Source organism: Hylobates moloch, unplaced genomic scaffold (genome assembly GCF_009828535.3).
Source record: "Hylobates moloch isolate HMO894 unplaced genomic scaffold, HMol_V3 SCAFFOLD_8, whole genome shotgun sequence".
In the NCBI taxonomy this organism is placed as follows: Eukaryota; Metazoa; Chordata; class Mammalia; order Primates; family Hylobatidae; genus Hylobates; species Hylobates moloch.
In genome coordinates this window covers 71633579-71650167 of record NW_026652283.1, presented here as the reverse complement: position 1 = coordinate 71650167, position 16589 = coordinate 71633579, and the positions used below count along the sequence as shown (strand labels likewise).

Here is a 16589-nt window from a genome sequence, read left to right as displayed (position 1 = left end):
AGGTGTCCACTGGTGCCACACTGCCAGATGGGAACAGGTGTCCACTGCTGACTTCAGCCAGATGCACACACACCAGAGGGAAGAGAACATGCAAACAAGGCAGGGACCCTTGGCAAAGGGGAACCGGATGCAGGTGGAGTTAGGGGTACAGCCATCAGTCAGCCCTAGTCAGCATGGCTGGTGTTTTGACAAGCCATGGAGGGCCAGCACAACCAGATGTGTATACCAGTGGAATGGGTATGAAGGACACAGACCGTATCCTGACCTTGTCCAGCTCTTAGACACGTGTGCGTATGCCTGGGTGAGACTGTGTAGTGTCTTAAGCCAAAAGCTTGGGACCAGGGGAAAGATGACCATGGGGCAGAACTCTGGCAGTTCTCTGTGGTCTCGTTTTTACAAATAGAACCAGGGACAGGGGTGTGGGCGAGGGGAGGGTGCTGGCTCTGGAGATCAGGTGTAAACCCACACCACAGTCATGGCCTGCTTATATAACCACACAGGGCAAGGGATGAAACCTCTCTAGGCCCCAGGCGGAAAAAGAAGGAATGATGACACCTACCTCACCCAGGCTTGGCATGGAGACGGATAAGGGGCTGCATGTGGTACAGTGCTGGGCACAGAAATCGGGCTTGAAGCATGTGGGTGAAGCTGGAGTGGGAGGGACCCTTAGGGTCTCCATAGCAGACATGCAGGTGGAAAAGGAAAGGGAAGCTGGGGTTTGGTATGGCTGGCATGGGGAGGAAGGTAAGAACCCAAGGCTGGTGTGCTGTAGAGAGACACACTAGACACCTGTGGGAGTAGACGAAGCCAGACTGCAGGTGGGCCAAACCCTGGCCCCAAGTCACACAGCAGGTGCACACAGCCACATCTAAGGAGGCTGCCTGGGAGGCTGCCTGGTAGGTCCTGTGGGCATCAGGATTCCCTGGCAGATAGCTGGATATGCACAGGGCTAAGATACAGATGGCAAGCCCAAGGGCAGATGGGACATAGTTTCTCGTGAGAGTGAACTGAGCAAGTGTGAGGGTAACTGGACCCAAGCGGGGAGGGCTCGTAGTTCCCATCAGCTCACCATGCTCAACCTTTGCACCCTCAAGGAGACAGCTAGGACCAGATGGCCTGGGACAGCCACCCCAGCTGACAGCTATCTCCTAGCCCCTGGTAAGAGAGCTGGGGAAGAGAACAGCTGGAAACAGCCGGCGCTCCTGATGGCAGGACAGGCAGGCCGTGGCCTAATCCCTTCGACCACAGCTGATGGGACAGACAGGCAGGCCTGGGTTCAGGGAGCCACCAGCTGCCCCATTGAACATTCATCCAACCAAACAGCTGTGGAGCATCCGTCCCACATCAGGTGCTGGACCAGGGCCTGGGAAACAAAGATGACTTGACCCAGCTTGCCCTTATGAGGTTCAGGTCCTGGCAGGAAAGTCAAACAAGGCAACAGCAAGAAGTCCCAGGCCTCTGGTGATGAATTTCTATATTAGGGGTAACCTTACCCCTTAAAATAGGGCCACTCGAGCCATGCACGCCTGCACATCCTGGCAGCTCTAAACTGTTCTTAGGCCGACAGATGGAGGGCTGACACTCGTACTGTAAGTCTCTTTAGCCAAGAAGAAAACTTTATATCCCACAATGGCAAATTAGATTTGAAGTATATACAACCCCGGGAGAGGTAATATATTGGCTTTAACTCATATTAAGATGTAAATTGAATTAAATAGCGTTAGGCTGAAATATATCTTAGAAACATTAACTTTGACCCTCTGCCTTTTCACATACGAGGACACTGAAGTCAGGCCAGGTAAGCAGTGCCCCTCTCCAAGCCTTCACTTGAGGAAGAAGAGTGAAATGACTTACAGCAAACCCCTCGGAAAGAGCAGATTTGATCAGGAGAGTGAGCCCTGGGGGTGTCTCGACAGGGGTGGAGGGTGGAAGGAAAGGGGGGGCTTGGAAAGAGCTCCCCCAACTCACAGCCAAGTCTGCATAGATGAAAATTACGTTCTCCTATTAGCTGGTGAAAAGATATATCCCCCAGGGTCAGGAATGCTTCTTTGATCACGCCTTTCAGTCCAGAAACACAAAAGCCACCAAAGGTTTAGGTGTGGGGCAGAATCCCTCAGCAATGCCTGTGCCAGTACATTCTGGGAAGCAGGCCAGTTCTGGGTCTGGTAAATCCATCATGGACTTAAATCTTCCTTGGAGGCAACATTATCAGGAGAAAAGGCTTCAGCTGGGACACAAGGTTCCCTGGTGCCATCTATGCTCATGGGTGTGGTTTGCAAATTCCAGCAGGTAGATTCGAGAAAAAGGAAAGAGACACACGCACCAGAAGGGACAAAGCAGAAATCACACTATGGAAAGCTTGCAGGCATGCATCAATTTTAAGAGCATGGGCTATGCACCCACACATATACAAAGGCACATGTGTACACAAGCATTTCAAGCACTTATAAACACTTACAGGTATCCTGCAGCAAGGTGGGGGTGGGACATTTATTCATAAAATTTGCAAATTTTACAGAAATGACTGAAACCAACTAAAGCCTTGATGCTAGAAGATTATTTTAATGATCTGTCCCTCTGTCTTTTTCTCCACTTTAGGAATAAATCTGCCCCTGGAAGCAGTATGTGCTGCTAGAGGTTAAACACCATGCCTCTAGTCCTGCTGCCTTCAGAATCCACCTTTAGGTCTGGGCAGCCTACCAGTCTGTGGGTCTCTAAGTGCACTCGGAGCTCGGATGAAGTCTTTTCTTGAGCTGAGTGAGTGCCACTACCACCTCTGTATGCAATGAACAGGGCTTGCCTTTGCCTTTGGAAGTTACAGGTTTTCTTTCTAGACTTTTAACTCCTATCTCTTCAGATACTTATGTTCTGTGCCAACCTACCCCTCAACTCCAACATGTACCCACACTTCCTGCATGCCCTTCCCCTTCCTGGCCACTCACAGGGAAGAGAGGTCAGCTGGGATCTATGTTGGACTGCTGACCACCTTGAGTGTTTCTTATTCCTGGAGCAGTTCTAAAACTGGTTTATGAGGTTTCAGACCTCCCCCAGTGAACTGGAAAGATATTTTGGAGTTAAGTTTCTAGAACACAGTGAAATGACCCTACTAAGTTACAGCCTCCAAATTGACAAAAACTAGAAAGTCTGACAATACCAAGTGTTGGTGAGGATGTGTGTAGAACTTTTATACCCTGCTGGAGGGAAGGTAAACTTATACTACCACTTTGGAAAACAGTTTGGCAATATCTCCTGAAGTTGAAGATAAGCATAACTAATGCTTATCTTTTAGTTCCACTTATCTAATGTACCATAGAGAAATGCAGGCACACACACACCAGGGTACATGCACAGGGATGTTCATGTCCAGGAATGTCCATAGGGCTATTCTGATTTATGCATTCAGAAACTGGAAACAATCCACATATCCATCATCAGGAGAACAGATAAATTGTAGTATATTCATACAATAGAATACTACACAGCAATAAAAATGAATGAACCACAAGACACAAAAACAACATAGGTAAATATTAAAAATATAAAGTTCAGTGAAAAAAGCCCAACACACACACATACACACACATGCACTTCTGTAGGATTCTATGTATTTAACATTCAAAAAAGGCAAAACTATTACATTTAGGGATGCATCCTTAAATGACGAAACTATAAAGAAAAACAAGGAAGATGATTAACATAAAAGTAAGGATAAAGGTTCCCTTGAGGGAAGGGTATGAGTAGGAGAGAGCATATGGGGGCCTTTTGGGGTATTAAAATTGGTCTGTTTCTTGAGCTGGTTGGTGGTTACATAGGCATTTTGTTCATAGTAATTTGTTAAACTATATTCATTGTTTATACACTTTTCTATGCATGTGTCATTTTTCAGTATTTAAAACAAAAGCTTACCCAAAATCATTCCACTAAGCAGAGCTGCTCCCAGAGCTGATTTTACCAAAAGGTAAACTCAAAATAGTTCAGATTCCATTTCTCTCTCCTTCCTTCCTCTTTCATCTGCAAATGAAGTTTCCATTCCTACCTCCTCCTATATACTCAAGGTGGAACTGTGGCTATATCCCATAAATGTATGCTTGCTTATACTGCCAACCATTGATCTTACTCTGGGCAAAATGCCTCTCCAATCTGACCCCTTTTTTGTTTTGTCTGACCTCCAAAGAGCTCCCGTTGGGATTCAAGAATATTCAAGGACCAGGAGCAGAATTTAACTTCCATTCCTCCTGCAGAACCGAGCTGGAGAGGGAGTGTTTTTTCAATTTACCCAACATTCTGCCTTTTCAATTACTGCAGACTCCAGACAGTCAGCCGGCATGAGCCTTGAGACAAACTCAAGCAAATACAGTGCTCCACTGTTTGGGTACAGGGTCCCAGACCCATCTGAAGACTACTGTCACACTTCAGCACCCTATCACCTTAGGCTGGTTTGGGGAAACCTCCTTCCTGAATTCAACTTTAATCCTATTTAATGGGTCTATGGGATAGAGTCACAGTTCTGCCTAGAAATTCCCTTGGAAGAGCTATTGTTTGAAGTTCCTGTTAAGAAAAACTGATGCTTACAGGACAGTTGGCAATGATTTGAAGAAACTTACAGGGTTGATTAGAAAGAGCCCTGGACCAGGAACCAGAAGGCCCTGTACTTCCTAGCACTGTGATCTTGGTCAAGTCATCTAATTTCCTTGGCTCTCACATTACCCAGGAACAAATGGGTTAAATGTATACGGAACGCTTTACAAAACGTAATATGCCATACAAATGTAAGGGATTATTATTATTAAGATCCAATCTTTGCTACTAAACATACCACAGTTTTGGCAAGCAGATACTCTCATTGATGTAACTAAAACAGTTTTTTGCAAAAACTAGGTTACTGTGTGACTGTATAGATGATACCACCCTGCTGGGGCACTGGTATTGCATCAAATTCGCCCATACTCCCTCCTGAGCAGGAAGGGCTCAGCTGCTGGACAAGGCTGTAACAAGACTGTGGTCCTTGGACAAGCCCAGCCCACTGGCCTTCTCAGAGGCTGAGCACCTGACCTTGGCCTCCAGAGCACTGTACTCTCCCCCCAGATCTATCTTTCTCAAGCTGTGTTCTCCAGGCGGAATGGCAACTCTTTGGCTGCCAAGGTCAGGTAAAAGCAGAAGAGGTTGCTGTCGCTCCTGTTCCTATAGAAGAGCAATCCTTTTCTTAAAGGGGCATTGCACATTTGGATGGTTCTGGGGGCCTAGGAAAACAGAGGCACTTCCCAATATTGGACCTTGGTTTAATTCCTTTTGAATGTGTCTGAAAGAACCAGAAAGTGGTTTTAACTAGGAGGAAGAGTCCGAAGTCTGCATGAAGTCCATTAGTAGTGGGATGGTGCTGACTATCCACAATGTCATCGTTCTGGCTGTTAACATTGAGGAAGGAGAGACTCAAGATGCCCAGGGTCCTAGTTCTTTGAGAGAATCCCTTTAAGAGAGTGGTAGACAGCGAGGAGGAGGCTCATGCGGTTCTGTTGGCCACTCTGATCTGTCTACAAATCTCAGGATCCAAAACCCTGACCCCTCTCATCAGACCTCATATCTGATGTGATTAAGGACCTACCAACCCTCCCAGAGCCAAGAGCCATATTCAGAAAACATCTCATCATAGCATTGGAGGAGCCAAGCCCAAGGGCAGGTGGAAAAGGAACTGGTGTTCACTTTCCGGGAAAATTTTAAGGAGTGGAAGGAGTGTGTTGAAACTAATCCTTGTAACTTCAATGTTTCATCATCTTTGTGCTAGCTCTCCTGGCAAAGTAATGTAGGAATGTTTGTCTTCAATCTCTTCATGGTCAGAGCCTTGTTTAATTTAACCATTTCAAAGCATTTTCGTACTGATTAGTGAGTGTACTTTGTATCCTCTCAGCAATCATATGGAGTAGGCAGTGTACTATTCTCACTGTCCAGATGGAGAAGGTAGGACATGGCTGCTTGGCAGCACAAACAAAGAGTAAGGAACTCACCCCGTCCTGACTCTGATTCTGCTGCTCTTTCTGCCACAAACCACTACATCTACTAATCATAGATCAAAGAACCTTAGCTCTTTCATGACAGCCCCCCAAAAGTCCACTTTTTCATAAGGAATATTGATATGTTTACAGTCATTGTGGTATTAAATTTACCACTTACAGTAATGCTGTAAACATTAAAGAAATAGATTTCCACTTAGAGCAGCAGCTCTTTGAGTCACTGTTTCAAGTATCAGTCCAAGAACCAGATGCGAGTCAATGAAACATATCCATAGAGTTTCTTACCAGTAAGATTGAATAATGATTGTTAGTTACTTTTTAGGTGACTAAATGATTTCTCATCTATATGTTAAGGTATCACAGCAACAAGCACTGTCAACATTATTACAGTATCTGTAACAACTCCCAGCTCCCTTCACACACCACTAGATAAAAACCACAGCACCACCTATACAACTCCCAGGGCCCAGTCAGAATAGTATGGTGTCTTTGTCTATGAAAATTGCATGACTCGTCCATTCATCCCGGGCATGACCAGCCTGAATGCTGAGTAGGGAACATTACTTATTAGTAATCACTTTTATGTCTTCTTCCTCCAAAATGAATTTCAGATGGACTCACACACACAAATACAGGAGTATGCACCAGAACAGTTAGAGAAGTTAGGAACCATATACGAAGGAAGGAGATGACTCCACCTTAAAACTGGAGGTTAGATGCTTATTGTACCTTTATAGTTCATTGAGTTCTGAGGTCCCTGGAAGTCCAGGTAAAAATGGAAAGACATTGGTTATATGATTAAGAGGATTTTATAGATGAAAAAAAGAAGGTACAGTATTGGCATTTCTACTTAACTGATTTTCTTTGTCACCAACAATTTGGCATAATTTTGAATGAATCTTTTATGTATATTTTCCCTTTCATAGAATAGGATGGGTTAAGTCTAGTCAGCGCATGTGCTAGCTGAAAATTTACTGTGGGATGTTTGATACGCTTTTGGGCTCAATCAAGAAAAAGATATGGAAACCAGAATCTTCCTTACCTCCTCCAGTTTATCCACTCGCCCCACCAGTTTGGTGGTGACTGAATGTAGCTTCAGGAGATCCAGGCCATAGAACGCTCCTTCCAACATGTCTATGATTGTGGAGAGCTATGAAACAAGGCAAGGGGTTAGTCCAGGGCTGGGGCAGACAGACGCAGGGCAGAGTTTCCTTTCAGATCTGCATGCTGGGGGCTCGACAGGAAGCCAGTAGCCAGGAATTGAGAGGTTGCCGTGAGAAACACATTTGTGTAGGCAGGGACGTAGGCAAGCACAATGGTGTATGTGCATTCTGCCTTCTGAAATGTTTGGGTAAGAAAATGGGAGATTCCTACAAGAACAAGTAAACTTGAGGTCTAGACCTCTTCACAAACCGTTTATACCTCTTTTGTGAAATTTGTCAGTTGCATTGACAGCTGTCTTTCCTACTAGACTGTGAGCTCCTTGAAAGTACTGTCTCAATAGCAAAGACATGGAATCAGCCTAAATGCACGCCAATAACAGGCTGGATAAAGAAAATGTAGTATGTATATACCATGGAATACCATGCAGCCATGAAAAAAATGAGATCATGTCTTTTATGGGAACATGGATGGAGCTGGAGGCCATTATCCTTAGCAAACTAACATAGGAACAGAAAACCAAATACCACATGTTCTCACTTATAGGTGGGAGCTAAATGATGAGAACTCATAGACACAAAGACGGGAACAACGGACTCTAAGGCCTGCTTGAGGGTGGAGGGTAGGAAGAGGGAGAGGAGCAGAAAAAATAACTATTAGGTACTAGGCTTAGTAGCTGGGTGACAAAATAATCTGTACAACAAACTCCCGTGACGTGAGTTTACCTCTATAACAAACCTGCGCATGTACCCCTGAACCTAACATAAAAGTTAAAAAAAGAAAACAAGCAAGCAGTGTCTATGTATCCTTCATCTCTGTTTCCCCAAGATAGCTGGCTCATAACAGGTATTTTTATTCTATAAATACTCAACAAGGTGGCTCTACATGTCAATACCTTGAGGATATGCTTCTGAAACACTCAATTTCATTGTCTACTAAAGGCTCTGAAAGACATCAACAGGTTCTCCTTAGCACAAAGTGCCAAACTGACCCTGGGCTAAAAGAGGACTCAGCGTCCCATCTTTGAGACTCTTGCTCTATGGCAAGCTGCCATAGTGCACCCAGCCTCCTCAGTTTTTAGCAGTACTGTCCTGCCTGCCAGTACAGAGGCCCTGGGAGGAAGGTGGCCGAGGCTCTGGAGGCACTGAGGGCATGCAGAGTGCAAGGAAAGAGGGAAGATGACGAGGGCCAGTTCCTGGAAGTTTCCTGGGCCACACTTTTGCAATCTACACTCCCCATTTATCTCAGAGCCTAGCTTCTACATGAAGAAGTCCAAGTATGAAATACTCATGTTTAGAAGGTGAGCTCCTTTCTCCCCACCAGAGGAAGAGAGCTGAATCCTGGATAGAAGCCATAAAAAGATAGCTGGCTATTAGTATGTACTGTGATAATTTCCTGACTTCTAATAGGCATTTTGCCTTACAGTGTACCAGAATTCCCCCAGAGTCCAATCCTACACTGAGTGAGTGTGGCACTTGGTTCAGAAAGTTGTTCCATGGCAGAGCTGCGGCTCTGCCCGAATCCTGAGATACTCCTGATATTGGTAAACACTACTCTGCTGAAAGAGACACCAATGACTACTAGTCACTGAGTGAGTGCCAGATGCCAGCAGCGCTTTACATAGTCATCCATTCATTCATTTACATGGTCATGCCTAGCTGAATGTCTGGTATTGTGCCAAGTACCTCCTAGTTGTTATCTCATTGATTCTCATAACCCCACCAAGTAAATGTTATTATTCCCACATGTTATTCAAGGAGCTGAAAGGCAGACAAGTTAAATAAGTGGGATCACACTACGATGATTTGAACCCAAGTCTGTCTGACTCCAAAACCCAGCTCATTCCACTACCCCATGCTGCAAGGGAAGGGGGGGGTGCAGGATCAGAAGAAGCCCTCAGCCAACCCATGGGGCTGCCTAAGTGGCGCCTGAGCTTCCATACCCTATGGACCATGATAGGATCACAGTTTGATGACCCAGTCTACAGCAGGCCCCCGGCCTCTTTTGCCTCTTTGGGGTGTGTGCTGGGCTGACAGTAAATTGTGGCAGCAATTTTCCTGAAGAACACTGAGTTCTTTTGGTCAGCTGGGCCTGGCAGCTGCTCCCAGGCCCAGTCTCTCTGGCTCCATAAGGAGGGGCAGGCACACTTTGCTTTAAGCATCTCCCTTATACACCAGAGCTGAAAAGGACAAGTTTGCTAGGACATCAACCTTGATCCACACACAGCACTGCAGGGACCAGGCCTGACCTTCTTCAAAGGGCTTACAGTCTTCAACCATGGCTCTGCCAGACTTGTGGATCTCAAAAGTGCCCTCTCATCCAAGGCATTGCCCCACACCAGGTCCTACCTTCAAGTCCTGGCTGTCTGCCTCCCGCAGCTTCTGGAGCCTGAAGTCTCCCTCACAGGGATTGAGGGCCGATGGGGGTGCGACACAGGCACACTTGCAGGACGAGCCTGAGGTGATGGTTTCCACGGTATAGAAGTCTTCCTTCCTGGAGGCCCCCGCATTGATCCTCTGGCAGGCATCCCGGCCCAAGGGTCTCACCACACACTTGCACTGACAGTCTGAGCCCTCAGACATAGCCTTGACCTTGTCATAGTCCCCCAGCAACTAGACACACAGAAAATGGGTTAGGGGCATGCAAACACAGGTGTCAGTCAGCCTCCAGAAGGAGGCTCTCCATTTACTTAGTCAAAAGTCCTGCACTAGTCAGAGACCTCAGACAACTCTGAACCATGGAGCCAATAGGTCACTGAGATGCAGTTTGCTGACTCTGACATTTCCTTGAAGGCATTCAGAGTTCAGCTCTCTTCGTTTGTCTTGGAAAGCTGTGCCTTTCTCATGGGGCCTTAGCCTTTCATTATTTAAAGGAAAAAACAGATGAGCCCTGTCATTTGTCCAATAGCCTTTGCCTTCTGCTACAATCCAGGTTTAGGCTTTCTTTTCTTTCTTTCTTTCTTTTTTTTTTTTTTTTTTTTTTGACAGAGTCTCACTCTGTTGCCTAGACTGGAGTGCAGTGGCATGATCTCAGCTCGCTGCAACCTCCACCTCCCAGGTTCAAGTGATTCTCCTGCCTCAGCCTTCCCAGTAGCTGGGATTACAGGCGCACGCTACCATGCCCAGCTAATTTTGTATTTTCAGTTTCACCATGTTTGCCAGGCTGGTCTTGAACTCCTGACCCTAAGTGATCCACCTGCCCCGGCCTCCCAAAGTGCTGGGATTACAGGCGTGAGACATTGCGCCCATTCAGAATCCAGGTTTAAGTGTAAAAAGGAAAAGAAGAAATTGGAGAGATTGAAAAGTTGGTATTCAAGTTTGAAGACTACTGGCATCTCTCATTCATTTATTCAACATTTATGGAGTGCCTACTAAGGACTGTGAGGTGCTGTGAAGGATAAAGAGATGGGCCAGATGGAGAGCCTGCTCTCAAGAAGCCTACAGTGCAGGAGGCATAGAAATAGCAGTCACACAGAGTACAGAGTGATAAGTGCCCCCGAAGAGGCAGAGAGAAAGGGCAGTGGGAGCTAAGAGCGGCTCCAACTGGAAGCCAGGGAAGACTTCTTGGAGGAGTGGCATTTAATCTTGGCCTTGAAGGATGGGTTAGATGTGGAGAAAGGGAATTGAGAGGAAAGAGACGGGTCCAGAAGTCAGTAAGGTTTACTCAGTCTAAGAGTTCATGCTTCTGAACCCAAACCCCAGGCCAAATCCAGGAAAGCAAACTGGCAGCACTTGCTGCTTTTGCAATGCGAAACATTTCCTTCTGGGCACTTGCCCCTGCCAGCCTCCCCAGGCAGGAAAACACGCGACAGTAGGCTTTCTGGAGCGCCAACTCTGGGCACTTGCTGGGAAAAGGCTCTTCTCTCCCAATCCTCTCCAAAAGGCCCTGCATCCCCAAAGCCAGGGCTCCCTTCCTAGGCAGGCAGAAGGATTCCCTTCATTTGACTAATGATTTCAGCAGGCAAGCATTGAGCTTGTTAGAGTAGAAATGTTCCTTGGGATGCTGTCTGGGAGGGAAGAAGACTTGTAATGTTTTCCTTGCAAAGATTGGGTTTCTTCTAATACTAATATTTGCTTTAGGGCTGTTGTCAAACACAGAATGGATCAGTGGGAAGAAGGTGGTGTAGTTAAGGGTGACTTAAGCGGCTGTTCTTTACGGGCTGATAGTAAATTGTGGCTGTCTACTCTCTGAAACTCTGCCTGGGTTCCTACATAACCCTGCTCTGAGAACCCTGGGTGGATTCCTTCCTTACAGGAGGCTCAAGTTTCAGGCAAGTTTTTGTTGATAGTGTTCCAGAGCCCCAGTGTGAGAGATTTTTATGTCTTTTCGATTTAGGGGTCAGTGGGAGGTAATGGGTGGGCAGAGGGCACACATTAGCATCATTATTAAAGGAAGAGTGAGGAGGCTAGTGTTTGATAAATCCCAAAGTGCAGCTGATTATTCTCTCTACAGGAAGGAGACAAGGCCCATTCCCAGGGCTTGGTGGAGGTGAAGGTACAGGCAGCGCTGGAGGATCTTTTCTCAGACATCCCCCATTCTGGGGATTCTGGTGACACCCACCACACGTCATCATGCCAGCTCTGGAGGGCACGAAATAAACACTCCAGAGAGGACTACCCCTTACAGAAATGAGATCTGGGCTGAAGGCTGTTAGAAGCCCTGGCTCTACCCACGTATCACATTTTTTTTTTTTTTTTTTTTTTTGAGACAGAGTCTCACTCTGTCACTCAGGCTGGAGTGCAGTGGCGTGATCTCTGCTTACTGCAACCTCCGCCTCCCGGGTTCAAGCAATTCTCCTGCCTCAGCCTCCTGAGTAGCTGGCACTACAAGTGCCTGCCACCACGCCTGGCTAATTTTTGTATTTTTAGTAGAGATGGGGTTTCATCATATTAGCCAGGCTGGTCTTGAACTCCTGACCTCGTGATCTGTCCGCCTCGGCCTCCCAAAGTGCCGGGATTACAGGCGTGAGCCACCGCGCCCGGCTTACCCATGTATCTCTTACGGTCTTTATCTATAGATGGGTATTAGGGTGTTTTGAAGATTGAGTCAGAAAAATCAAGTTTAAGTACTTGGTAAACAGGCACTTTACAAAGCCCATCACTATCATGGGTTACCCGGGCCCCCACTGACAGTCTGCCCTAGCTGCCTGCATCTGCATTCCCACCCTCCCCTCCCAATACACTCCGTCATGTTCTCAATCTCTCTGTTTGGGGGTCACCTCACATTCATCACACATGCTTCTGTTCTGACTTCACCCCATACTCCCGCCTGGTGTCCCACCCTCTGCCATAAAGTATCTCCCGATGGGATATGCCATCTGCCTCCTGATCAACATATCCGCCTGTTTTCACATTCCAATTCTGACAAACAGCCACATAGACAAGAGATAGTTTTCACAACCCTGAAACCAAAAACAAATTTTTTTCTTTCTTCTCAAGAAGTCGAGCGGCATCTTCCCTTCCTTCACCTCTCCTTTCTCCTGATTTGATGACCTTTAAAGACCCTATGATTTTGAGAGAAGAACCTACATCCTTCCATTAAGAAAATATTCTGATACATGAAAATCAAATGCCCTTTCCATTGGTAATGGAAGGAAAAACAGCTGCCCTCAAACACTTCAGCAAGGACCAGCTTCCGGCTCTCACCACCATCCAGGGCAAGAAGGGCGGTCGTGGCACTCGGCAGCCTACCTGAGATAAAACGTTCTCCTGGTTGTCCGCCTCGTTTTGCAGAGTCTCGTCCTCCGTAGGCGCCACTGTCTGCGCATCTGGGGGCTCGCTTGTCCCTGTGGGAACAATGCTGGACACCCAGGCCGGAACCACAATCAGAACGAAGTAGAGAACTAGCAGCCGAGGCTTGGCCATGAGGGGCGTGATAAGAGGGTCCTCAGCACCTCGAGAGAATGGCTGGGGCGGGGGGTCTCGGCAAGGACTTCTGCGAGAGGGTGTCCTAGCTAGAGCCCGAAAGTGGCTGCTCAGAGCACCTTCTAAAGCTGGGTGCGGCTGAGCGGGACGGGAGGGTGCGCCCCAGAGACTCTGGGCATCTCCTTCCCGACGCGAGCAGCCCTCGACTGTGCAGCCCCAGTGGAGAGCCGGACGCAGGGAAGAGGGGATGTCGAGGAAGGTGGAGGCGGGCACGGGCTAGCTGAGCGCGTTGCCCGCAGGAGGGCTCAGGTGGCTGGAAGGCGTTCGGACAGACGCTCGCGGTGCGCGCCGGGACGGGCGGCGGGGGGCGGCGGGGAGCGGCGGGGAGCCTCGGGGCGCACGGGGACCGGACACGGGGAGGGCAGAGGCGGTGGCGGCGCGGGCGCTGAGAGCTGCTGGGCTAGGGAGCCGCGGAGAGCTCGCGCGGAAGGAGGGCGGAGCCTCTATTGTGCCGGGGCCGCGGAGATGCAGCCAGTGACCGCGCGGAGGAGGAGGACCTGGAAGCGCACAGGCTCGGGCGGAGGGGCAGCCGGCGGACCCCGCCCCCGCTGGGGCTCAGCTGCCGCGCGCCGGCTGGGGGTGACGTTGGAAGGGCTTTACTTTCCTCTCATCTGATCGCAAATGAGTGGAGAGAAGTTACCCCGAGCGGCGTCCCTGAAGTTTGGGGGTTCGGCCATTCTCGCCGAGAAGAGCGACTTTCCATCGCAGGCACCCAGCGTTCGCTCCAAGGCCGAGCCAGTTAGGGATCTGCGGCATCCTCCTTTAGCACACCTGGGGCAGGGGAGAAGGCGCATTTGTTTCCAGGCGTTTCTTTTCCCTGACTTAACTCTGGGCGAGTTCTCGGGCAGCTTTGAACTTAGCGCCGTTGGTAGCTGCTTGCCTGCCACGGCTTTAGAACCTAGTAATACCTCCACCCAGAGGAGAATCATTGAATTCCTTCCTAGAGTGTGTCCTGAGTTGTGTAAACGTTGAAAGTTAGGGGAATGACTGTACATCTCCGACACTCTCCGCGAGTCCCCATGGTGAAAGCTACTGCCTGATAAATGATTACCAAAGGGAACAGCTCTTCTTGTCTTCCTGGTTTGGGACAAATCTCCGGGTCTCTGTTACCAGATCATCTCTAAGAAGGAGTCCACTTTCAATAGTGTGCAATTATGTTACTGTGTCCCTCAATTACTGAGGACAATCTTTTATAAACCTACAGTGAAGATTAGCAATATGTGAATTTAAGGAAGGGCGCTGTGCCATCCTGGACAACTGTCACTCGGAATATTGAACAGAGCCAGGCCCCTTCAAAGGATATTACGCACCCTTGGGAAATTCAAGCACCTTGCTTCTTATGCTGAGGAATAAGGGTTGTAATAAACCAAGGAAACTAGCGCATACAAGTAATAGTTGACATACGTATAATAATAACCCCTATTAGTATATTTTAATCTTTAAAAAACTCAGCTTATGGACAAAAATTCAATGCTCTGGGTGTCTAGGTTTGTGGGGACATCATGCACACACCCTCCTCTGTGTAAGCTAGCAAATCTTCTCTGAAACTATATGGGGGTAAACATTGATGAAATGTAGTGTATTTGATTGTTTGTTTGTTTGTTTGAGACAGAGTCTTGCTCTGCCACCCAGGCTGGAGTGCAGTGGCAGGATGATCTTGGCTCACTGCAACCTCTGCCTCCTGGGTTCAAGTTATTCTCGTGCCTCGACCTTCAGAGTACCCGGGATTACAGGCGCACGCCACCATGCCCGTTTAATTTTTTTTTTTTTAGTAGAGTTGGGGTTTCGCCACGTTGGCCAGGCTGGTCTCGAAATCCTGGCCTCAAGCCATCCATCTGCCTTGCTCTCCCAAAGCACTGGGATTACAGGGGTGAGCCACTGTGCCCCACCGATAAAGTGTAGTTTTAAAATTCAATTAAGGGGCGGAGTGTGGTGGCTCACCCCTGTAATCTCTACTGAAAGTACAAAAATTAGGCTAGCCTGGTGGCATGCACCTGTAATCCCAGCTACTCTAGAGGCTGAGGCAGAAGAATCGCTTGAACTCTGGAGGCAGAGGTTACAGTGAGCCGAGATCCGCCACTGCACTACAGCCTGGGCTACAGAGCAATACTTGGTCTCAAAAAAAAAAAAAAAAAAAAAAATCAATTACAGTAAGCATTGAATGTTGATTAAGTGCAAGACAACAAGATAGGTTGCTAGACATTTAATGGGAAGATGAAATAGTCCACATCTTACAAAGTGGGGGTGGGAGTCAGGAGGTAAGCAGAACAAGCACTGAAATTGTGAGGCAGAGTAAGAACATATCTTATGGGGTTTAAATAAGGAATAGGTCGCTTCTAGTGGAAAGGTCAGTGTGGATTTCATGAAAGCATGATACTGAAGATGACTAGGATGATGGGAGGTTTCAACAAAACAGTGGATAAGGCAACCTGATGGGGGGGACGGTGGCACGGGGGAGAAAGAGAGCATTCTGGGCAAAGACATAATCCTGAATGTGCATATTCATATTTCAGACGGCTGCTCACTTCTCAGGGCAGCCTTCCTTGACTCCACCACCAGCGTAATTTCTCTATTAAATGCTCCCATAATACCATGTACCTCTTTTTCATAGAAGCAGGAGAGATGGATATTTATACTCCTTTGTGGGTTGTTTTGGGGGTGCCTGTCTTCCCCACTAGGCTATAAATTCAAGAGGTCAAGGACCTTGTTAGTTTTGCTCACCATTACATCTTCAGAGTTTAACCAGTGCCTGGAACAAAGTGGACACTAAATAAATACTGGTTGAATGAATGGGAATTACAAATAGTCCAACTGGGTGTAGGCTCGGTTACCTTTATAAATACCATCTCTGTATCCATTAGGGTGCATTTGACTGCAAGTGATAGAAAATCCTTCTAGGAATGTCTCAATCAAATACACATTTATCATCCCACTCTAAGAAGACAAGGTTGGCTGTTTAAAATTTAATTCAGCAACTCAGTGATGTCAGCGAGGACCCAAGCTCTTTCCATTTTCCACTCCATTATTCTTACAGCATTGGCTTTTTGACCTAGTCATAATAGATTTAAGCAAGTCCCAGCTACCCCTGTGCCAGACATTTAATTTCCCAGTCTCCTTTACAGCTAAGGGTAACCACCCAGACAAGATATTTTGCTTCCTGATAAAAGAAACAAATAGGAGAGAGGACCTTTCTGGTGCTACTGTTCCCTCACTTCTTGTCTTTGATTGTGTCTTTGACCACAGTCAAAGTGTTATAGGACCAACAGGTTCTTATGTCCGCTGTGCAGTAACAGACCAATTACACTATGTCAGCAGGGTTTGCAGCAGAGAAAAAATTTGATGATTGCAGGGCACCAAGTCAGGAGATGGGAGGAGACCCTTGAATCCATCTCTCTGAGGAGCTCTGGGCTGGGGTTTTAATTTAAGGGGATTGTGGAGAGTGAGTGGCTAAAAAATTGAGGTCATTGATTGCTTGGGCCAAGAGGGTGGAACAAAG

General features: G+C 47.4%; 1 protein-coding gene across 3 annotated transcripts in view; it reads right to left on the bottom strand.

Moving 5' to 3' along the window:
• The window catches only part of OLFML2B (olfactomedin like 2B), a 40505-nt gene extending 27006 nt beyond the window's left edge, over window positions 1-13499 (bottom strand). For 2 of the 3 annotated variants that reach the window (XR_009214528.1, XR_009214529.1), the window contains exons 1-3: window positions 12860-13499; window positions 9518-9781; window positions 7051-7158 (exon numbers count right to left, since the gene is read on the bottom strand). Coding sequence is in view for 1 of the 3 variants with exons in the window: in XM_058442775.1 (XP_058298758.1) it covers window positions 7051-7158; window positions 9518-9781; window positions 12860-13033 (546 nt within the window). In the remaining 2 variants the exon portion in view is untranslated. The remainder of the gene's footprint in view (window positions 1-7050; window positions 7159-9517; window positions 9782-12859) is intronic. The other variant, XM_058442775.1, reaches the window with a different exon arrangement.
• Window positions 13500-16589: the final 3090 nt, after the last annotated feature.